This window comes from Lepisma saccharinum, chromosome 2 (assembly GCF_977018435.1).
Source record: "Lepisma saccharinum chromosome 2, izLepSacc3.1, whole genome shotgun sequence".
NCBI lineage: Eukaryota > Metazoa > Arthropoda > Insecta > Zygentoma > Lepismatidae > Lepisma > Lepisma saccharinum.
This window is the reverse complement of record NC_139230.1, coordinates 65,510,603-65,535,716: the sequence shown is the minus strand read 5'-3', so window position 1 is coordinate 65,535,716 and position 25,114 is coordinate 65,510,603. Positions and strand designations below refer to the sequence as shown.

The 25,114-nt window shown below is 36.4% G+C and overlaps 1 protein-coding gene across 1 annotated transcript; it reads left to right on the top strand.

The window, feature by feature from the left end:
- Positions 1-6,222: 6,222 nt before the first annotated feature.
- LOC145984444 (uncharacterized) lies at positions 6,223-22,713 on the top strand. The gene is made up of 2 exons (XM_083118106.1): positions 6,223-6,313; positions 21,003-22,713. The coding sequence occupies exons 1-2, from the start codon at positions 6,247-6,249 to the stop codon at positions 22,286-22,288; spliced, it is 1,353 nt and encodes a 450-aa protein (XP_082974232.1). The 5' UTR covers positions 6,223-6,246; the 3' UTR covers positions 22,289-22,713.
- Positions 22,714-25,114: the final 2,401 nt, after the last annotated feature.

The window sequence follows — 25,114 nt, the reverse complement described above, 5'->3', positions numbered from 1 at the left end:
TATAGACCTAAGAATTTTAATTGCTTCGTGTCTTCTATTGCTACCCTATTATTATAAGTAACATTTATTTCACTAGTTTTCTCTAGGTTCAGAGCTAAGTTATTGGCTGCACACCAATCTTCAAGAATATTTGTTCGATTATCTAGTACTTCTTTGTTAGGTATCTATTTTATTCAGAGGATTCACTTCGAGTGCAAAATCATCAGCGAATAAATATCATTCACTTTGGTCATTATCTATATTAGCAGGTAGGTCATTAACCTTTTTGTTTACCAGCTATCTATAAATAGATACCTCGACAAGGTCGTAGTTTTTACGTCATACTGTCGCTATTTTTCGCTGGAATTGCAATTTTCTTCTTTTATATTATTGTTAACACATATACTGCACCGTAAAGACTCTATCTCTTATACAAAGGGAAGGAAAATGCCGGAAAGATGGCAGCTTTTTTTGAAACTGAGTCAGTGGCGCATAGACATGTCTTTTTGGGGGTACAAGTTGTGTTCTATTACTCGTATGATAATAATGCAATTATTTTCTTGTTCCAAATATGCCTGCGATCATTTCCATGTGTATTTTGACAATATCCTGTACTTTGTTGTCCAGGGGTGGAGGGGCATTTTTCTTCAGAAATTTTGGAATTTTGAACATGTCGACACGTATGCAACCTAGCGCAGCACCACCACCATCTTTGTTTTTCTACGTAATGGTATGTCCACTACGGATATTCGCTTTCTTCTTAGTTGTCAGCCTCCTCATATCACTTTCCGTGTATAACACATCTCGCTAAACCCTTCCCTACCCCCATGACTTCAACAGACCCATTCGCTTCCTTTGGGGAATCCCTTGCGCATCAACTTCACACATCTGCCATGTGCTTTTTTTGAATAGAGCATGCAGCATTTCTTTGTGGAACGCCCTTCGCCGCGGTCATATGTTTGGCCGTTGTGCCACTATTTCCTTGTAAACATAATTTTCACACTTTTTACCACTACAATAACTCCGAATGGGTGGAGTTTTCGGCATTTCGTCACATGAACTTTTGTGTTTATTTTTAGTAGTGGAATCACCTCCTACGTGTTGGAAACGAACTTTAGTAACACCCTGTATAGTTTAACATTTTATATAATGTATCTAAAAATATTTATATTCAACTACATTATTATTATATGGTCTATAAACAGGTAGAATTACTTTTTTTCTTTACTTAATACAATAGCTGCAGTCTCACAAATCATATCACTTGCCATTTCTCTAATATTACCTAACTTTCTAAAATCAAGGTTACTTTTAACAAATATAGCTGTACCGCCATGATTTCCGTTTGATCTGCAATATATTGATGATAATTTATATACTGGTATTGATATAAAGTTACTTGCATCATGTTTTATCCAGTGCTTTACTAGATTTATTAATTTTACATTATTTATCTCACATATAAAACTAATGTAATCAATTTTTGTATTCGAACCTTGCACATTCCAATACATTAAGTACATGTATTATAACAATCCTTAACTTTTTTTTAATCATATTTGACATTGGGTCTAGGCCTATAGCTATTAGCCTTGTTACAATATTTGTTATTAGAATTTAAATTACAAAGTTTTTTTTAACAATAGTTATGTCAACATCCTTATTATCAGTCTTAACATATGCTGATATAGTTTTGCTATTGTTATGCTTATTTATTACTTTTCTAAAAAAGATCTGTTTAAGTTTACAGGTATTGGAAATGGTTCAATATCTTGATTACTTACAGTAATGATATTTACAATTTCTGATATTTTTTCACTCAAATACTTTTTACCCAATGAATATAAATGTAAACCTTGTTTTGTATGATATCTTCTGTCTAACTTACTTATATCAACCCACTATACATTCTCAAAATGTTTACAAATTCTAAACATACCTTCATTTGCCTTTATAAGGATTCTTAGTTGCACCTGGCTACCCTACAGCGAGCGTTTCACTCTCCAACTGTACTGGTATCGATGAAGACGGTTTGCTCAGAGTCATAATCCGGTTGTGTTGCCAGATGGAACACAATTTAAAGTCGAAAGTATAATTTTGTGGAAAAAAATATAATTTATATTTTTTCATGTGATTGTATTGTTAGTATAGTGTATACTGTATGTGTATGGGAAACTAGTAATTGCAATCCGAAAGGATAATTTGACGAGTCAGCAGCGATGTATGATATGGATCATCATTATTTATAGATAATATCGTTTCGATAAAAAAAAATGTGGAATATAACTCTGTGTGTCATTGAAGCAGCTTTTATATCGCTTTAGGTTAATTGCAAGATGAGGATGAATCAAGATTAGACGACGGTACTTAAAGAATCGGAACACCGAGACTTACACGTGTCTTTGGTCATTTTACATCTCTTTTGGCTAGTATTGACTAATTTTAATTTCAATAATAATTGCTAAATATGTACATTTTCAAGTTTAAAAATGTCAACGATATTTCATAGTATAATAAGTCTTCCCGCACATCACACCCGCCCGCCCACACAAATATACAATATATATATATATATATATATATATATATATATATATATATATATATATATATATATATATTGTGTGTACATATATTAAAGCAGGACTGTCTCGAATGAAAATGTTTGTTCACCTCTTGAAACACAGAATATATATACTAGCGTAAATAAACGACCACACATTGAAAGTTATAATCTGTTCTTGAATTATTTCTAAACGTCAGAATTTTTTTATTACTGAATATATGAATGACTTGATTGGTGAAAATATACAAAAGGCAATATTCTTGAAGCTGAGAAGAATATTTAATCCAATATACCCTCTTTACAAAAAAAATCTAATCCGATTATAAATGTATGCTGTGCCAGTATTAAGTTAGATGAAGATAATTATTTTCTCCGCTGTTTAATGTGAGTCAAAGTAACCATCTGTGATGTTCATTACGGAAGAGTTGACAAATATTTTACACCATTATTCACGGAACCTCCCTTCCAAACCATAATCACTTTTTCAATGGTACAAAACTGATGCCGCGAGCTTTGTGATTTATACCCATTTAATAGCCACGAATGAATTATACGCCCTGACACAGGCACGGACGTTAAAAACGACTACGATAATTTGCTCAACTCCGTTCGTAGCAAGCATAAATTCTCTCTATTCTCTAGAGTTCAGATTGGGAACTATGCAGAAAAAAAGCTCTAGCTAGTTCCATGTAAACTAGCAACAATCTACCATTAACCATTCATTGGTTAATTTCTTAGGTATGGGTGTCTGTGGTGTAAACTGTAACGTTTGTGGCAGTAAGGTAAGATTGATCTGTGATTAAAATGTGTTGGTCTGTCAGTATGTACACCACTCAAAGACGCTTTGTAACTCGCTTTAACCGGGAATCGAATAAAAAAACCTTGATTACAAGCCGACAGTGTTGGCTACTGCTTTTTCTGACAGGCCAAGAAATTCAACCGCCAGAAACGTGTTAACCTCATGTAGAAGTTGGCATTTAAATGTCCTTGGGAACTTCTCTTCTTTTACCATATTAAGAAAAATAATATATCGTTTCTTAACTGTCACGTGTAGAGATCTGCATAATATATCTATGTAAATAGGTACTGTATATGTGCTATGTATATAGTGCAGTCTCAAATGAAGTCATGTCACCGAAAAATTAGTCAAATTGACATTTCGAGTTGTGGCACGCTTGAACAGTTGAACCTCTTAAAGCCTGGTAATGTGCTTGACAAAGCAAATGGTAGTATTTTTCATGAAAGCGAAATATTTTCCTACACAGTAGCGTCTTGATAATTAGAAATGCCCATTGCCTTTCAGAGATATTTCAAACTGAAATTTAAAAGAGTAATTGATATACAAAACAATGAACCTCACTTGAGGTATATTCATGCACACCACATATATTACCATTTCAGTACTAGATATACCATTTTCAAGAAAGCAATACTTCCTGTTAAGGCAACCAAATTCAAGTGAATGCGCAACATTTTTCCAAATGAACATATGTCAAGTTGTCATGCATCCTGGATAGCTGCTCACGTGATGTGGCATAACATGCAGATATTGCGCACTTGGGAAAGCAATGCGTGTTGTGGCATTTCATTAACGGTACACAAAATGGTGAAGAATATGTTGTCCTGCTTGATAATTGTTTTCCACTCATTATTGACTCAAGATGGCAGTTTTCTAAGAAGACAACATGATAGAACATCGGCCAATTCGCCAGAGGTGTCTTGGAGGGTTAAGTGAGGAGTTAAGGTACAATTAGATTGGACGCAAACACCATGTGTAATGGCCTTCACGATACCCAGACCTGAATTCTCCTCAAGGTCATTTGTTATAAATATAAAATTCGACAATATTCATCATCTTCCGAGGCCATAATGCTTACGTGTGAGGTGATTTAATCCGAGGCGTTTCCCAAGGTGCAATTCAACCTGAAAAACGACTGCATATGAGCATTCAGCAGAATTGGACACATTGAGAATGTGCTGTAAAACTCTCGAGATCGACTTGTAATGTCCATAACTAAAAGTATAGTTTCAGATGGTGGCTATGACTACTGTGCATGTAAAAAGAGTTTCGCTCCACGCCGAGACTGGCATTTTGGAGACAACTTCCTTCGTCACCGAGTGTGGCCGCATCGATGGCAGAGGGTGTTGGGTGAACCTTTTCTTTAGGCCTACTTATGCTCTAATAGGATAATCGAGGCATGACCTACATTTTAGACAGGCATTCGAACTATTGGGGAAAATGTCTCCACCGCATATCGAATCCGGGACCCATTTATTAGAAAGAGAAAGCGTTAAAACAAGGTCATCGGGGTGTTGTCTTGCCACCGATGATTCTGGGTTCGAATCCTGTCGTGACCTTGTTTTTAAGTGTCCCTTAATTAATTCCACCTCATCAACGCTCATGCTCATCGCTACGATTAGCCACCAGTGGTAGAAGGGAGACGTGACAGAAATAAATGAAAACTGCATTTCTTAACTATCCAAATATTCACAAGTTGCAGTTACGGAATACAAGTTGGCAATTCCGGGTGTTTGACACACCCAATAGTTTGACAATCATAACTCAGTCTAAAATGAAACTTCCCTTCAGGTGCAAACAGTGAAGGAAGTCGACGAACTTAACACAGGAAATTAAATAAAGTGTTACAACAGGTACGTTTCCATGATTCTTGTAGTTGCATAAGGAAATGCATTTCTCACGTGCCATGAGTTCACATGTAGGGATTTTGGGGGATAGGTTCCATGAATTCTCGATTGTAACTGTAGTGGAGTCCTCAGCAATTCATCCCCCCCTTCAAAACCGATTATACACGACCACTGATGACAAAAAATTCCTACCAGAGATGACTAACACTGGGAATCAAACTTCATTCTCCCACGTAGCAGCCCAACGCCCAACCAACAGGATTAACACGGCTCTTTGATTTGATTAGCAGCTATTTTGTTATTTAGCGTAACTTTTCTACTGATTTTATCTAATCGCGAGGATGAGTGATGGTGTGATGAAGACACACTCACAAAGAACACCCATGCCTTTAGCCCGGGATTCGAACCCGAGACCCCTGGCGTGGAAGCGCTGTGCTAACCACTCCGCCATGGAAGTAGGCAACACAACTCTTAGTTTTTATATTACTATATTAGTCTAAAATTACGGAGAGCAATCTCCTTAAAATTTTGAAGTTTGAACAAAGTTCATCAGATCTGAAATACCGTGTGAACAGACAACAGTCTGAATTTCTTCTCTCGTTCAGTTCTTGGTTAGCGCACATTTCGTTTGGGGTAGTTAAATCTCCAAGTTCCGTCCTGGGGACGTGACCATTGCATGAACTGGAATTCACAACAAACTCTGCTGTAAACAGACATAGCGTTGTTTAGATAGGAAGCCATACCATTGCGCCCCATCTGAGCGAAGAAGAGTAAGAGTTATGCAGTAAGAAAAATGACGAGCAATCAATGGAATGTATTTACCCATTGTGTTCCGGCAAAGACAGTCTGCAGTGAAAGAACTGCGTATGTCTATTGTCTATTGCAGTAAGGATATGACTCATTGTACTCTTGTACCCTTCAGCTTCTTTCTTCTTTCTTTCTTACTGCGTTGGTAGGTATTGCGCAGGTCGTCAATCAGTACTAGTCTAGTGCTTAACGCGTTAAGTCGTGAGTGCGTGTGTTTCGCGATAGAACTTACAGTGAGACCATCCAAGATGAGGGTGAAAGTCCAGCCACGAAGGAGGACCAAAGCTGTCCCAACTGCTCGACGTGATGAAAGTGGTAAGCAACTTTTAGCAAATTTTAAAGACTTTGCTATTCATAACGAGAACTTCATGACTGATGATTGCTTTGGAGCATTGAACATTTTGATTTGAGTTGCAGAATTTAAGTAAACTCTACAAAATATTTTTATTCTAGACATCTTAGCAAACCACCGATGATTAAATGAGACTTAACTCGTCACTTTACTCCAGTTCAGTTACAATGTAGCTTTCGTTTTGCTCCAAGCATGCATTTGTTATGGTGAATCGCGTTCAAAGAATAGATTTTGTTAACATTTATTTATTAAATACAAATGACAGATGTTTGACATGTTGGTAAGTAATAGGTTTACCTCTTGAAGCAGGAGTTAGCATGTCATAGATCTTATGCAAAATTATCGAGAAAGCATGACGTCCGATACATTCGTTCATAAAACTCCATCTACATTTTTCAACGAAATAACAACTGAGAAAGTGTCTGCAGAAATATAGATGCGATTACTTCGATTAACATTGCCAACTTGGAATTCTGGAAAAGTTTAGTTTTGCTTTCAGTCCTATTCATACAGAGATAGGCTTACCTAGACAGGGGCTACAGTTTTAAGTCTGATCCAATCGACTATGTGCCTCCTCCGAGTATCGAACTTGGGAACCCTAGATTATAAGGCAGTGACGTTACCACTATGGGTGTCATGGACTGGGTGATTTGACATGGAATCAGTCATCAATTCTACATTATAAATTATTATTATATTTCGAGAAGTTGGTTGTATGGGCAAGAAACTTATATTGCTAATAATTACCATTGGATTGATTTTTGTTTTAAGTCCACTTTATGCACAGCAAGGCTAATCGGGCCTGGACCTACAGTTTAAAGTAGGATCCGAACCACTTGTGCCTCCACCGGGTATCGAACCCGGGACCCCTTGATTACAAGGCGACGACGCTACCACTGCACCATCGGTGAGACCTTACTGCTAATTACCAATTTCATTGCGGATGCGTAGGATGTACAGCTTTAAAAAATGTCAGCGATACTACAAGTAATATTTTCAAATATTGCCATTTACAAAAAGCAATTACCAGTTCCATTATTTTTTGCTTTTCTCTTACTTTGAAGACGCAGTGGTTCAGCTAGTAGGGAGATCCTCGTTCGATTTCCAGGGATGGGTGATCTCAGATGGGAATTTTTCTGAAAATTTCCCTGCAGGTGTTTGGATCACCAAGCCTCTAATCAATGGAGTACCCTAGTGCACACCTGAGTGAAGGCGGCTGGAGCGTGGTGCTGATTATTACTACCAGCATGGCCGGAGCGTGGTGCTGACTAACAACCCTAGTAGAGAGAGCGTAGATAGAGAATGTTAGTGGTTCTACCCCCTATGGGCCTTCATGCCACGGTGAAATGCACAGAGGATAGCTTATTTTCTAAAAATATTTTTTGTGTATGTCAAGCACATACCAAATTCCACTGTGAAAAGTTATTGGTGACCCATTAATATTTGGCAACGCTGTATCGAAGACTGGGCATCTATTGCTCAATTATCGAGCATTTTTGTGTGAAAGGTCTTAAAGGGTTAGAATTTTGGGCATCAGAAATTTGCAAAATGCCACTTATATTAGCCTTTTAAAACAAATATTAGAGGAGAAGGTGGTAATATGGAACCCTACTGAACTCTAGTTATTACGCTTCTCACTTGTTTATTAGTTTGTCCTAAAGGTCACAGGACCTCGTTCGAGAAACACTTTCGTCGAATTTCAAACCTCAGGAAAAGTATACAAAACCTCGTTTTTCTGCAGGTGATGATTTACAGATGATGTTTAGAACAACACACTTTACCTACATGTTATTTTGTGACAACTTTACGTGTCTAGTGTTCGTTTTAATGGTAAGATGCAATGTTTTCCAAGGTATTGAGGACCCCCATGGCGATGGTAATTTGATACTGGATCCCATGTTACATACGCGTTTTAGAAAGTTTTGTTTATATTTTTATGTGCTGAAATGCCGACAGGGATACATAGTAGGCATGGCCTTTTTCGAAAAAAATATTATTCGATTTTCGAAAGTAAAATATTTTGAATTTTCGTTTTTCAATTTTTCTTTTTTTTCGTGGTTCAAATTCTTTTATCGTTTTTTCATGTTTCGTTCTTTGATTTTTTTTCGTTATTTGGTTATTATTTTTTGTGTTTCGTTTTTCATTTTCGACAAGTTTTCAGTTTTTCGATTCCACCCTTTTTGTTTCAGAAAAGTTTTTTTCATTTCTCTCTGTTTCCTTTCCTTTTCCAAGTTTATCTTCTTTTGTTGTTCGATTTTTCAGTTATCGAAAAAAATAGTTTTTCGCGCACAACGTTTTTTGGGTCCATGAACTTGTTTTCAAAATTCTAGTATTCAAAAGTAATTTATTTTGACAAAATACATTACTTTTCACCATCACCCAGGGGAGGGGGCCATGAGGGCCATGCCCCCTCGAACTATGACATATTTTAACGTGAATCTATAAAAACCTACGATAATAATATTGATAATTTTTTCCTTGAGATTTTTGCAAGAATTTCGATTTCGTCCTAGCAAAAATTAATGTGTTTAATGTGGAGAGAGGCAGGATACAGAAGACTGCAGTCAGCTAATATTCAAGTTTAGTTTTATTACCGTTGATGCAAGGCTACAAGACGTCCCTATTTATATCCTGTCCCGACTTTTTGCGAACAGCAATCGCGATGCCAAAAGGTCTAGTTTTTGTTTTACTCAAATTTAGACATTTTCTTTATTTTAATGATCATTACTAATACGTATTATTTAATTAATTAATATATTATTTTCACATATAGAAAAATCATGACTGTTCAATAGTACTGGTATAAGAAAATTAAAGGAAATTTGATAACATTGTTAATTTGAGAACATTCTGTGAATCGTTCTGAGAAGTAAATGTAAAAATGCTCCAAGCTGTGTGACAGCCTTCGACTTTAAGCGAAAGTGTTTTTGTCGGGAGAGAGGCTACCGACGAATTTATTTTTTTCCGTAACTTTATACCATAATATTGCAACTCTACAATAGTTCATTTAGCTCTAACTAGAATATTACCATAGCTTTGGTGGTCACATCTAATACTCCAACATTTCGCTCACCACCGTGCTGGAGTGCTTATCACAGCACGCTATGACCCCAAGGGTCCTTGGTTCGAATTCCGGAATGGGCAAGGGCGATCTATGTGAGTGTCCCTTCATCAATTTCATCATATCATCACTCATCCTCATCGTTGCAATTAGCTAAATGTTGCAGAGAAGCGATGTAAGACAACCTAATTCGATCAATTCAAGAGCATTTCGGATCTTCTCTTTGTTCCAAATTTTCGGATGTGGACTTCCCCTCAAAAAATTCCTGGGTACGGGCCTGAAGAACACAGTATTGTTGGCGGAGCCAATCGCTTATATAACCGTGTCACCATCCCTACAAAGATGTTGACAACGTGTATGCATGAGCTCCTACATTGTCGGAATATTTTGAAGTTTGAAATTTTCGTTGTCTTGTTTGAAATTCTAGTCTTGTTGACCTGACCTTACTATTTTGAAAATACTAATTTCCTTGTTGACCTGAGCTGTCCAGGGATATTCCTTTTCTTTTATTACATACAAATTATTGCATATTTCCGGTATTTAGAAGTACACAAGTACTACACACATTTCAAACCGCTTACTTGGCGTATTCACCATTGAGCACAAATCGTATCAAAAGAAAAATTCCGCCAGATCATACATTCATTTATTCGACTAAAATATCAACTGGTTAGTGCGGCCGAATAAGACACGTAGCCAGGGTGAGGGCTCAGGAGGCTGAAGCGCCCCCCGAAATCCTACAAATATCTAATTTAAATATTGTATAGTGGTAATTGATTTTACTTCCTTAGCAGGATTAAACATCTTGTATAATAACATAATATACTGAGAAATTCATCTTCAGGGGTTCTATCTCCCCCACTATTTCGCCTTTAGATGGCGGAGGCCGCTGATAAGGGATGAGCCCTCCCCGAAATAAAATTCTGGCTACGGGCCTGTATGGCTATATATTGCAATTTACCTCACGATATTCCGCGATATGGCAGGGAAATGCAGCATATATCTGAAGATAGCAGGCTTCGAAAACTCGACCCTATAAAGAGAAACGTAGAAACTGAAGTTTTTGAGAAGAAAAATTAGTTTCTCGAAACATTTGTAGTTTTTCGTCTCCCGTAAAATTGTCCGTTTTTCATTTTTTCGAAAAAAAATCCGTTTTCCGATTTTCGTTTCTCGAAAAATATTTCGCTTGCGAAAAACTTTTCGTGCTTTCTTCCTTGTTTTCGAAAAAGGTATTTTCGATTTCGAATGTTTCGAAAAAGAGGCCCATGCCTACTGAGGAGTGCGGCCGAATAAGAGTGTATGACTGTACGATACAATTTACCTCACGATACTCCAGCATATGGCAGCGAAATGCAGTATTTACCTGCAGATACTGTGTGGGTAAACATGACCTTATAAAGGGAAACTTCAAAACTGAAATTTTCGATTTTCAGTTTTTTTATGAGAAATTAGTTTCCAATTTCTAGAAAAAAATCGTTTTTCGTATCTCCAAAAATTGTTCGTTTTTTTGTTTTTTCAGAAAAAATACCGTTTTTAGTTTCTCTTCAAGAAATTTTGTATTTTCAAAAAAAAATCGTACTTCCTTTTTTTGTTTTCGAAAAAAATATTTTTCAATTTTGAATTTTTATGTCACAATTAACCCCATATATCGTCTGTAACGCATAAAAGGCATTAAAATTTTATCGATATTTTATGAAATTGATAAATAACCGCATAAACCATCGATAAACATTGAAACCTTTGCAAGCGACTTCACAGCTATGTGTATCCATGTTTATTTTTACTTCGAACAAGACTTTTTTGCACCTTAGTAACTTTTTCCGCATACTGAACGTTAATGCAGATCATGATTTCCTTTTTAATTTTTAAAATATATCAACATAGACAAAGTTAATGCCCTGTGTAAGTTTCATATCACTATCGCTTTTTGTGCAAAAGTTACGTAAATTAAAAATCTCGATAGCTTGACTTTTTGGACATCCTGTACAATTGGTATAGCCTCCCTACAACCAGTCACCAACGTCTTGCTCTACTGACGGTCTTCACAGCATGGATTGTGTGTCAAATCTTGAATTTGTAAACTCGTTTCTTGAATGTCAACTTCCAAGGGCAACATGCGTCGAAGGCTCGTTTATCCTATTATGAAATTTAAGCGCCATTGAGCCAAACTTTGATGAAGTGTTGAATATTCTCCAAGGTTCAAAATGCACAGATGAGGAAGCCTAAGTTCTTCCATCAGCCCCCAAATTTCTATGAATGTACGAGATCACCATTAATATGACAACTGAAGTCAACATGTCATTTTCGTTTCATCCATTTACAACGCATCAGTATGTCAATTACCGATACGAATCTTCACTCTTCTTATGTAATAATGAGGCAGGTGTAATAGCCTCTCATTCCTGCAAGGTTATAATGATGCTGGTACAAACAAAGCACAACATAAGAATCATTAATTTTATAAAACGCACAAACACAAAAAAACACGTTGCTGTCTCGTAAAGTGCTCCATGGCAACTAAATATTAACAATGTTGCCAAGCGTTTGCGATCTATCTCATTTCTCCGCAATGTGCGAATTGTCCCAGAGGGCGTATTCAGAAACGAAAATATTTCTGTGATACCCCTCGTATTCCTACAAATGAAGTGTAAAATGTATTAAAATGTAAAAAATTGACCTATTGATGAGGATTGACTCATTTCAATTTTGAATATCTAACCTTTGTCAGAAAAAGTTCCGGGCATGATTTTTAATTCTCAAACTGTGATATTGAAACACGCGAATTGGAGGTTTTATAAAAGGGTGGACAAAAATTACTTTACAACTTTGTAATTGCATAACAATGTATTTGGAAAAGTTGCCGGACTGGTTGTGATGTCATTTTGTAAGGAAATACATCAAGTTTCACTAGCATTGTAATAGTACCGAATTTAGCCACCGCAAATGCCAGCGGTATTTCCATTAAAAATGGCTGCTTTCACAGGTCAAGAGTGTATGTTTTGGCATCCATTTCCAGCAAGATGGTGCACTAGCTCACTACCGTGTCGAGGTCATGGATTTCCTTAATAATCGATGGTTAGATCAAGGTCCGTCAATTACATGGCCACCTCGTTCTCCTGATGTGTCGCCACTCGGTGCTTACTTTTGTTGTTTAGTTAAAGATCTAATGTAAGATCCACCCTCACTTATTAATCTAGCTGAGCTTAGAGCACGAATCTACGCCGCAGTCGAAGAAGTTACATCTGATATGCTGGTGCGGGTTTGGAAAGAAACTGTCTTCAGATGGGAGCCATATTGAACAGAACTATCTCTTTTAGCTAAAAGGTGATGACACCGCAACCAGTTACGTAACTTTTCCGAATAAATTTGTGTTTACTTACAAATTTGTAAGGTCCCTTTATATTTAGTCACCTGATACGTGTAGTGAATATGTATGTCCTTGGAAGTGGTTCCTCGTGGTTCAGGAGCAAAGACTACTCCTACGACACACTGTTTGTCGTGTTGGCTCATTTATTTCGAGTGACTCAAATAACGTGGTGGACGCGGAATTAAAGCAGAGTGTTAACATTACTATCTGTGTTAAGCTACGAGAAACATCAACGGAAATATGGAACACGATACAATAAGCCTGTAGTGACCAGGTATTATCTAGAGCCAGAATTCAGCTCGAAGAAAATGAAGCGGCCACGTAATAAAGAAAGCCAATGTTGATTACATTGGTTCATCATCAATTTCTGCCTCAAGGACAGAGACTGTGAACCAGAAATCTTACATTGATATAGTGAAACGTTTTCGTGAACCGTGGACTTGAGTTGTTGGCATCTGGGCAATGGTTTCTCTTGCATGATAATGCAAGGCCCCATACTGCAGTATCGGAACATGAATATCCATCCACATCCTCCACATTCGCCAGATCTGTCGCTGTGCGATTTCAGTTTTCCCGCGTGAAAATACCGCTGAAAGGGAAGCGATATTCCTGCAATCCAAAAAGCTGTGACAGATGGGCTGAACAGCATCTCGGAATAGGCTTTCTCTGCTTGTTTCTGAGACTTCCAGAATCGTTGGCAGCTGTGTATAGATAGCGGAGTGGAGTACAGTCATTCTGTCTCGGGAATCTCTGGTGCAAGTGAAAGAAAACAAGCCCTCTGCACAAGTGGTGACTCTATAGAGGGCTCGACAAACGAGGCTACAACTACCAGAAATTTTCAGCAGTTTGCACTGATTTTCTCCGCCCACTCGCTTTCTTCTATTCTCTACCGTTATGTGCTGCTTTGCTCCACAGATTACAGAGACAAAATGTATATTGACCATTACTTGGCGAGTTGAATATATTATTTTTTACAACATCAGTTCTGGATCGTTTCTGAGAATTGTTATTTTATCATGTTACGAAGTTACGAACTTACCCTGTGTGTATGCGCGCGCACACTGGGATGAAAACCACTGAACCACTTTAGTTTCTATTTTAACATTATTTTGTTATTGTCTTTTTGACATTCCTCTTTTTTCTCTATCGATTTAAAAGTGCCATTTCATCCTAAGCTTAGCCCAACCCTGTGGCCGAGTGGTTAGCACATCGCGCTGCGACGCCAAGGGTCCCGGGTTCGAATCCCGGTCGAGCTTGGTTGTTTGTGAATGTCCATTCATCCATTTCATAATTTCATCACTCATCCCCATCTTCGCAAATTAGCCAAGAGGCACAAAACGCGAAGTAAAATAAACTAAATCAATCAATCAATGAATCATCCTAAGCTTACATTCTCACCGTTTCTTCTCCCTTATATGAATTTCCTGCGAGAAGGTTCATTTTTAATTTTTATTAATTAAAAATTCGATAATTTTTCCAAGGTAATTCCAAGGACATACTTTCAACTATGTGCACACAAACACACACGCACACACACACAAACAAACAACTGATCAATTTTATTTTTTGTCATGGACACAGTGGGTGAAATTACTAGATTTCAGCTGCTTTTATTGTTGCTGTTTTTGTTGTTACCTCGATTGAGTTAATGCTGCATGGCATGGAACAAGCACTGCTAGTGGAATTTGGAAGTCGTTAGGTGGAAATAGCAGTCGACATCATCTGCACTCCATGTTATTAAGTATGTAATGCTCGTGAGCTCAAGTTTCGGTTAAAAGGTAAATTTCTCAAACAGTAGAAATGTGTTTTGGAATATTTTTTATTTCCTCCGAAATCCATATCAATATGTTTGGCTTTTCTAATTTATGAATAAAAATATTATTTTCTACGTGTTTTCCCTCTATAAAATCACATCTTAAAAACAAAACTTCGAATAAATGCGTGGAAAAAGTTAACAGAGATTATAAATTTTCGAATTTATATCTGAGACAAAAAAACATATCTTGGTTAGAAGATAAAGGCATAACAGAATGTGATCATCTAATAATATTTTCCTGTGAAAGAAATTGAGCAAAAACCTTAAAAGTAAGTGATAGCACTAATTATCTTACATGTAGCCCAATTACTCCAGGATTGAATGAAAATACTAAAGAATTGATTGATAGATTGCTTTGGTTTACTTTACTTCGCATTTCTGCAACTTTTGGCTAATCGCGAAGATGAAGATGAGTGATGACATGATCAAATTGATGAAGGAACACTCACAAAGAACACCCATGCCCAGGCCGGGATTCGAACTGGGGACTCCTGCCATCGCAGCGCGCTATGCGTACCACTTCGCCACGGAGGCCGGTGAAATAACTAAAGAAAATCACGTTTTGTACAGTAGCGGGTTTCCAAATGTAAAGTCGGATATAGTTGATTCAGTTTTATTGTGGGTGACTGTGCACCATTTACATAATTTTCAAAGTTTTCATGATAATTTGCTGCTGAATGAATCTATAACACATTTCTGTAGCGATATGAAATAACAAGTTAATTTATGAAACTGGAACAGATGAAATTCAACAAAAGGTTCTTGAACTATAAATGTCACCTATGATGGTGTCCCACTCTTTGACATTTGCGGAAAGAAACAGAAATTAGATGCACAGATTCACAGAAGGTGAGATTGCTTCAGTCTGACATTCGCGAAATGGTAGAGAATTGATTTCCTCATGTTGATTGTGTCACTTCTTCATAAATTCCACAATGATAATTCTAATTTGTGGGTAGGCGTCTGCATGTGTTTTGATGTCATTTGGGGTAACACTCTGTGTGTTTTCTGCAATGTGTAGTATATACCAAACACAAGACGTGTTACTCAACGTGAAACAATATCGTGTCAGTAGAAAACCTGTCAGGAGTGAAGAGACTGAGTTTAACATTTCCCACTCATAAAACTCTTGCATTGTCTACTACTAATGCGATGAAGCAAACAAAAAGATACCGTTTCTGATATACGCAATCATTATTCATTCTGACGATTTAAGTTAAGGTATTTTACAGATTATTTAAGAGAAACCAGCACTATTTTGCAATATTTATTTATTTATTTCCCTTCAACAGAGACAAGTCTCCAATTACAGAAAGGTAATATCAAAATATTACATTTTCATTTACAACTTGTATGTACGCACGTACACATTCTCCCACCTTCCTCCTTTACACACACACATATTCACAAACATAGACAGATAATACATGGCAAAATTAAAATACTGTAAACATTGTGTTTGTTTGTTAGGGCTATCTTGGCCTATATCTTGTATTTCTTATACTTTAGGCTAATTACAGCGATAAGAAACCTTTGATGTTGAGATCGATAAGATATTTTCGCCACCTATGCGTGTATAATAAGTATCCTTCGATATTTTATAATCGTGTAGAAATATTTCTTACACGTCATTGTGAAGGGATAAATTTATGGAACTTGAAACTACATTACAAGAAAACAAAGCTTTAAGAGCATATTTCTTAGAGTTTTCCTTGCAGGAGAACGATACAATTTTTCATGTATTAAACATAGGAAAACTATATCAGTATCTTTTTTACTTATTCTAATACCGGTTATGATATTCCATTTTCCGTTGATATCGAATTATCACATCCCCTCTAACATGCATGCATATATAAGTTGGATATCATATTTGATGCTTTTGCATTAAAGACGATCACTTTAGCTTATGTCAGAAGTGTTGACAATATGGAAGACAGAACTTGCACTAACCTTTTTTACACTGTTAACACGGTAGTTATTGGAAATTGATTGATTGATTGATTTAGTTTATTTTACTTCGCGTTTTGTGTCTCTTGGCTAATTTGCGAAGATGGGGATGAGTGATGAAATGATGAAATTGATGAATGGACATTCACAAACAACCAAGCCCGAGCGGTATTCGAACCCGGGACCCTTGGCGTCGCAGCGCGATGTGCTAACCACTCGGCCACAGGGTCCGGCAGTTATTGGAAATAAAAGGGAAAAGAATTCAACATTTTTCAGAATAATCAGTTGGATAAGTTCCTAGACTTTTGATTTTCTTCAGTTTGTACGTGTGCGGTCTCTTTTCAAATGTCTGACCTCTTGTTCTTTCGAACGATGTTTCATTAACACTCTAACGGTGTTCTTTATAAGTCATCTATGTTAACAGACACGAGTCCCTGGAACTTATCCAACCTCATTCTTGCTTGCAGGATAAGAATTAAACTTTAGCTTTTGGGGAAAATGACAGAATATTATACACTACTTCGTCTAGAAGTTTGTGCACAGGAATAATAATTATAAACAATTACGAGAAGCAAACTTTATATTAGCACTAACTGATTACCCGGCATTGCCCGGGTATTTATTTATCCCAATCTTGTATTAAACAAGAAAACAATGAATTCTCACTATACTGTAAAATGTAACCAATTTTAAATGTGATCGTGACTATCACCAATTAGCTTAGTGACTCCGAAAACTATGGATACGACACTAATCTAGGTCATTTCTGGCATTTTATTTTTCACCCCCTCTCACCCCCCATGCCGATAGGTGAGGAACTTGAAGTTGAACGGCATTGGGAGCGACTCCAAAAACTATGGATTCCACACTAATATCGGGCGTTTTCGCAACACAAAGTCATATCAGCCTGAATGTTAGACAACCCGAGAAACACTATCGTTGTGCAGGATTTCATAGAGTCATGGATGTCTGTTTGTGTGGAATTTAATATCGGTCGTTTTCGATTATTTTTGCATGTCATCTCTTCTCACCCCACCCCACGGGTGTCTTGCCCCCAAAGTATTCTTTCCAGATTGCAAGTGATACGTGTACCAAGTTTGGTTGAAATTCCTCCAGGCGTTCGCGAGTTAAGCCGGAACAAACATGCATGCACACCCACACACATACATCCATTTTTATACAGGGTGTCATTTTAATGGCGCCCACGGACCACAGATTCGTGTAGAGGACATCAAAACAAACAACTTTTCTCAGTAACATTTTCCACGTTGGTGCGTCAATTCGACGCTACAGCCGTTCAAAAAAGACCGTTTTGCCGCCTGGATGCTGGCAACCCAACACAACATTTGATCGTATCTGTGACGTCATTTCCTGCAGCAAAACGGCGCACGGTAGGGTTGCAAGGAACACACAAATTTTGTGAAAAATGACAAACTACCAACCACATTATTAGCTGTAAAACGAAGCGAGAAACGCGTCCAGTAAAGCGAACATCATAGCCTACCAGCCAGAAGATCAGCAATCATCTCAGGGTAAGGGGGGAGTGAACCAACGATATGAGAAATGGTAAAAACGTATTCAAAATGAAGAGTCAGTATCGGATTTTGTCTCAGCCTACATGTCAAATATCAACAACAATAACTTTTATTGTACTTACAACTTACATGTGGCTGTTTACGCCCAGCTACATGTCAATTATATTTGCAAATCTCGTTGCAAGGTTGATATCTACAGGTTTGTGTCCAGATGCCTTGTGGTACTTTGTGCTGATAACGGAAGTATCTGAGGTTCACGTTGTTACATTACGGCTAACACACGTACAACCACAGTAACAATCTAATGATGAATGATTAGCGAATATACTGCCCTGTTCAGAGTTGCAAACTATTACATGAGTATCCGGTGCGTAGATAAACACAGTCGTCGGAGAGTTTGTTTTACTACTATTTATATCCCTGTATTTTCAACCATTTATGTCACTTGCCTCATAATGCCCTGAATATACATTATACAGTATTATGTGTTGCTTACCTTTGGACTTTTTAGTTCTTTCATTTCTATTTTGTCATCTGTTCAGTGGTGTGTCACAGACAACTAGTATCAGAAGGACGAAGTGGATAGACTAAATTGTAGATGCCAACTTGGTAACTAGATTTGCAAATATTTGACATGCAAGCTGATACAAAATTCGATATGACCACTTCCACTTGAATTCTATTTTCTTTATACCATTTTTCGTATCATTTGTTTACTTCCTGTAAGGTTACAGAACGTGTTTTCTCGTTTTCTTTCACGGTACATAATGTGACTGATTGTAGCTATGTCATTTTTCACAGAATATGTGTGTTCCTGGCAACCCTGTAACGCATCGCTTCACGACGGGATATGACGTCACAAATGCAATCAAATGTTGTGTGTGGTTGCCAGCATTCAGGCGGCAAAACGGGCTTTTTTGAACGACTGTAACGCCGAAACGACGCTCCAACGAGAAAAATGTTACTGAAAAAAGTTGTTTGTTTTGATGTCCTTTATACGTTTCCGTGGTCCGTGGGCGCCATTAAAATGACACCCTGTATATATAGAAGAAGATAAACACATATATTCATTTCCTCACACAAACGTGTGCTTCAAATACCCAAGTATACTACTTGCTGTGCAATTCTTATTTTTCGTGAATTATTATAGCATTTTGTAACACGCATTGGAAACGTTCTCATTGTAGAGGAAATTAATTTTTGTACAACTCATTCAAATAAATTAATGTTTCTAGAATATAATATACATAGAAACAGTCAATCACCCCCATCTTCTTGTGCATGAATGTCAGAATAACGAAACGAGGTTTGCAGTGTCTAAATTGTCCCTTCATATGAACTTTATTTTGCACATATTATTATTTTTTAGTGAACCGTAAATCATAATAAAAAATATGGGCGGGTACATTTTTCAAAATAGTCAGATGTGATGCCATCGATTGCACTGATGACATGTGAAAAATGAAACCACGCTTGCATCTTGAAAAAGTTTACTATTAAAAATTCAATGTGAATATTTGAGTTACATAATTACATACTACTCATATATTTTACTTGTGCGGGGGGATTAATTATATAGTTATGCACTGTACATTGAACTCTGCATATGCAGGTCTCCATACATTCTCGATTCTTGACTTGATGTGATCAGCAGCACGCTCCAGTCCCCTTTACCACCTCCCACTCCACAGGATTGACCCAGTTAACCTTATATCAAGCGGCATCCCCACTATGCCAATCGGCAAGGCTGATTGGCTTTGCCTAAATCAATGGACGTCCCCATAACACTGCCCTGTGCTTGATTTCTCTTACAAGGAGAATTACAGTCATCAAAATCTGCAAATATATTGAATAGGTATATAAGCATGACATATGTATATAGTTAAACATAATCTATGATGGAGAACTTTTTGAAAAATTTAAAAAAATAGGAATGTTTATAGTTTTTGAAATATTTAAAATTTAGCCTGTGTGCAAGGAGGTTTCCGAGATCTGAATCTCATTTAGCAGCGAAGATAATCATCGCAACGTACACTCTATCCCGGGAATCTCTGAAGAGAGCGAACGAAAACAAGGCTCTTTGCAAGTAGTGACTCGAGAGGGCTCGGCCAATGAACTCGTGAGAGAGAAATTGAGTTCGGCTACCATTCATTTGCAGAAGCACTCACTGCTTCGCTTCGCCAACTCGCAGTCTTCCCTTCTCTACCGAAATGTGCGGCCTTGCTCCACAAATTCCCAGGACAGAGTGTAACTATGTATGTATGGGGCATTCCATTGTCAAAGGTGGGACACGCGGATAACATTTTTGATATTAAAGTAACTATTTTACTGATAGTTGAGCAACATTTTTCTTACGGTTTTGTGCAATGAAATATGAAACTTAACACTGTTGATTAAACATAACTACCCTTAAAATACTTTCCCAGTTTTATAGCTATAACTGAGTGATATGTGTCATGGGACGGATAAGCTAAACACTGCCTATTTACTTAATAAGAAATTTATTTGAATTTCTCTAAACTATCAAATTATGGTAAACAAATTGTTTAAGATAAAGAGAGAAAAGGTAATTAACCTTTGAATATTCTAGTGGAGTTGGGGGAATATAACAGTTAAAAGGATAAATTAATTGTTATTGTGGCTCAAATATACGAACAATATGTAAAATTCCTTCTATATTCTAACCAAATACTTCAAATTGTATCTAAATGACAATTTTATACAGTATTGCATTTAATTTTAAAAATTTAGATCCAGGGTCACTTTGACATGGAAAGCCCATATATATATATATATATATATATATATATATATATATATATATATAATGTGTATATTATATACGTATATTGTTGTATTACATGTAATACAATACATTATCCGTAATCTATTTTTGTACTAATAAGAATTATTACTTTCACAGAACAAGGAGAATTGCCGGGAGTTCCTGGACCAAGCAGGGAAACTAAAAGTCAGTCCAGGAAATCAGCTAAGAAAGTATCTATCATCGCTGGAATCCGTGGCAAGACCTGCTTTAAACGAAAGGACAAGATCAAGAAAGGGACTTCCGAGTCAATGATGAAGTCACTGTTGGAAGAAAAGCATGCACTAATTGCTCGAAATGCTGCATCAGATTGCCAGGTAATGGGAATGAAGGATCAACTTACTCGTGTGCGTGCTTCTAACAACGAACTAACAGATGAAGTGAATCAGCTACAGAAGAAGTTAGCAAAGTCAGATAAAACTTGTAAGAAGCTGAAGAAAGATAACAAATCCTTGAAGAAGTCTTATGATAAAGCGACAGAAAAATATCAACTGCTGTTTGCGAGTGTCACACACATGAAATCGCAGTTCTTAAAAATGGCCACAGAAACAAAATTTTTGCAGGAGCAGAATAAAAAAGGGGCGATAAAATCTCAACAACTGTCCGAGGAGATCGATAATTTGAAATCAACAATTTCACAACTGTCCGAGCAGGAGAAGAGTGATGAAGAGGTGAAACAGTTGTCTGAAGGGAACGAAAATTTGAAACCAACAACTGCACAACTGATGGCAGACAAAAAATCCGTGCAGAAGAAGCGTGATGAACAGGAGAAACAATTTTCTGAAGAGAACGCAAATTTGAAATTAACAATTTCACAGCTGATTGCAGACAAAACATCCATGCAACAGAAACATGATGAAGAGGTGAAACAGTTGTCTGAGGAGAACGCAAATTTGAAATCAACAAATGAACAACTGATGGCAGACATAAAATCCGTGCAGAAGAAATGTGATGAAGAGGTGAAACAGTTGTCTGAGGAGAACGCAAATTTGAAATCAGCAACTGCACAACTGACGGCAGACAAAGAATCCGTGCAGAAGAAGTGTGATGAAGAGGTTAAACAGTGGTGTGAGGAGAACGCAAATTTGAAATCAACAATTTCACAGCTGACTGCAGACAAAACATCCATGCAACAGAAACATGATGAACAGGTGAAACAGTTGTCTGATGAGAACACAAATTTGAAATCAACGGTTTCAGAAACAACCGCAACCAGAAATGTCTTCCAGCAAGACCTGGCAAACAGATTTGCATATGTGTCTGTAGAAAACATGAATTTGCGATCAGCTTATACACGACTGGCCACGCACAACGAGTTTGTGTTTAGAAATTTCCTCCTCTTGTACGCAAAATACCAGAGAGTAATATCTGGCCATGGAAACTGATCTCTTTCCATATACAAATATTATTATACGTTTTGAGTTCCTACTAATTAATGCCGACTGCCCGCTAAAGAAAATTGATATTTGGTAATTATAAGATTGAAAAACACCATCAAAGACAGCTTTTGTTACCTTGTCAGTCGTGTTTGTCCCATTCCCGGAAGTTTATGTACACTGCTCGACTTGGTATACTGAAAATTCATTCTTACACGCCATTTGAGTTATAAGTAACAGTTTGCGTGTAAAATATATTGGGTGTTTTTTATACAATATTGTGTAGTAAAAGGTGAAATGAATACGGGTCCAAAATAATATATTTCGATTTCCATTTAAAAAACAGCAGAACATTTTCACACTATGTAGTATGAAACCGAAATTAATTTAGAATAACTATAGGTAATTGTACTATCACTAAGTCATTATATATATATATATATATATATATATATATATATAAGAAAATGAACTTAATTTCTACACTACAAAGCAAATGTAAAAAAGACTTGCATTACGTTTAACGAACATTACCTTTCCTACGTAAGAACAAAAACTTTATTTTTTAAGTGGATTTGATTTTGTAAAAACAAGTGTTTATTTGTCCAGCTTTAAGTACTTTGTTCTCTGTCTACTCTGCTTCTGTTTATTTAATTATGTATAGTTTTCAACGCAACACCCCGTCTCGGTTATCTCTGTAGCAAGCGAACGAAAGCGAGAGGGAACGGCATTGCGTGAAGGGGAGGATAGCGACTGCAGCTACCAGCATTCACAGTAGCGTGTACTGCTTCGCTGTGCCCGGTCGATAACCCTCCCCCCTTCCTTGCCGCAATACGTGCCCTTGCTCAAGAGATAGTTGTGACAGGGAATATAAAGCAAATACAGGAAGACTTACAAGCTTTGCTTTATGTTTGACGAACATTATATTACCTATTTTAGAACACAAACTCTGTTTATTATTTTAAAGTGAATTTCAATTTGCGAAACGACTTTTAGTCCTCTTGTTGTATTTTCGTAAGTGTGGATTCATGGAGTGTTATAAAAACGTTTTGTCTGAAACTTGTTAAACATAGGTGTAATTACTGCTTAAAAGGTATGATTTTTTTAAAAAAATTGAAATGTATAGAAAATATTAATTAATTGGCTTGCTTAAAATCTCGTGCAATATTGAAGTATTTTTACAGTTTAAAGTAGTTTTATAATTTATATTCCAAGAATGCACACATGTGAGTTACTTTTAAAATTGATGTGCTTGTCATAGATGAAACAGAATTCGTTGCCAATCAATGTAGTTATAGCATGACTATTTTTTTCGGCCAAAATTTGTGAAAAGAACCTGCATCGCATCAAAATGGAAAAGCATTTGTGATTAAATATTTATTTATTTCTGCAGTCTTATGTACCTTCTTTCTGTCTACTCTGCTCCTGTTTATCTCTTTATGCGTCATTTTAAAGTTACAAAATAATGAAAAGTCGATGTATGCAAGTCTCGATAGTACAAATAAATGAGATAAATGTACCGATTGTAATATTTATTTCGCCCAATTTTCCATATCATCTCAGAAATTTCAGTTCACAATATGTAACTTATTACCAGCTAAGATACACAGAATATTATATTGTGAAAACAATTGAATCAATATATGATTAATTTGTATGACAATGAAACTGCAACCCTAACTAGAAGAGATTTCTCGTCTAGTATTCAAGTTTCAGGTATACCAATTGTGGATTGATTAAAATCACTTTGCATAATTAATATGTAGAAGAATGTACGTAAGGATTTCGTAGAAATCAGAATCACTTTTGGTGAAAGTGCATTAATCATTTAATAGTGTATATTAGGCTCTAAGAATGGAAAAGAAAGGAAACAAAGCATATGTACTGATGGGGAGAAGCTCATATTAAAGGAAATATAACATGTAAACTGTAAACACCACTAAATTTATCTTGATTTAAAAGTCAATATTTTTTATAGACAAAAAAGCAAACATTTTGTGCATTATCTTATACAAAATACTAATCTTGTTAAACCATAAATCGTGTCATTAGCATTAAACTGTAAATATACATTGTAGCTGATATTTTGCAAACTATCATTAAAAAAAATAGGAAAATTCCGTTACAAAACTAAAAAAAAATTTAAGTTACAAATACTAAAAATTGTTTGAAGTTACAATTATCGAGTACATCCAGAATATTTTGTTTTCACTGGAAAAAACTATATTTGCTCTAATCAAACTGCTCAGATATTTTACAGAGCCGCTAAAAAGAAAAATACTTTCTCTAACAAAGAAACATGTATATGTGTGGTGCCAAAATTCATACCTGCAATTTTAGGCGTGTTTTTTTTAAAAAAAAATCAAAATAATCTATTTAAATAAGTAATCATCAAGAATGATTCTTTATATAAAAATCATGATTTTTATCTATCCAGGGTATAGCCGATTCCACTCTCAATAACATGGGATTTTTTTACGAATGCTGGTAAGGCGCTCAGTATAAATTACATTATGGTAAATTTCAACATTGTTGAAGGGTTAGCTGTTGTTGAATGTTTCCAACAAAAATATCGATTTTATTTTTCTGCTCAACGTTAACAAGACCGCAGACAGAAAGTTCTCAATATTATTATTTGTGCTTCAAAGAAGATGTCTTAAATTTAAATTACGTGAAGCGAAACATGATGCTCTTTTAAAATGAAGAAGATTAGGCTTTGGACAAAGTAAAATAATTATGCAGTTCAGGTTTCACATCGCATCGTAACATAATTTTAAACATCTTATTATTTCGCCACTGAAACACCGAAACGTATTGGATTTCATGCTTGAACAT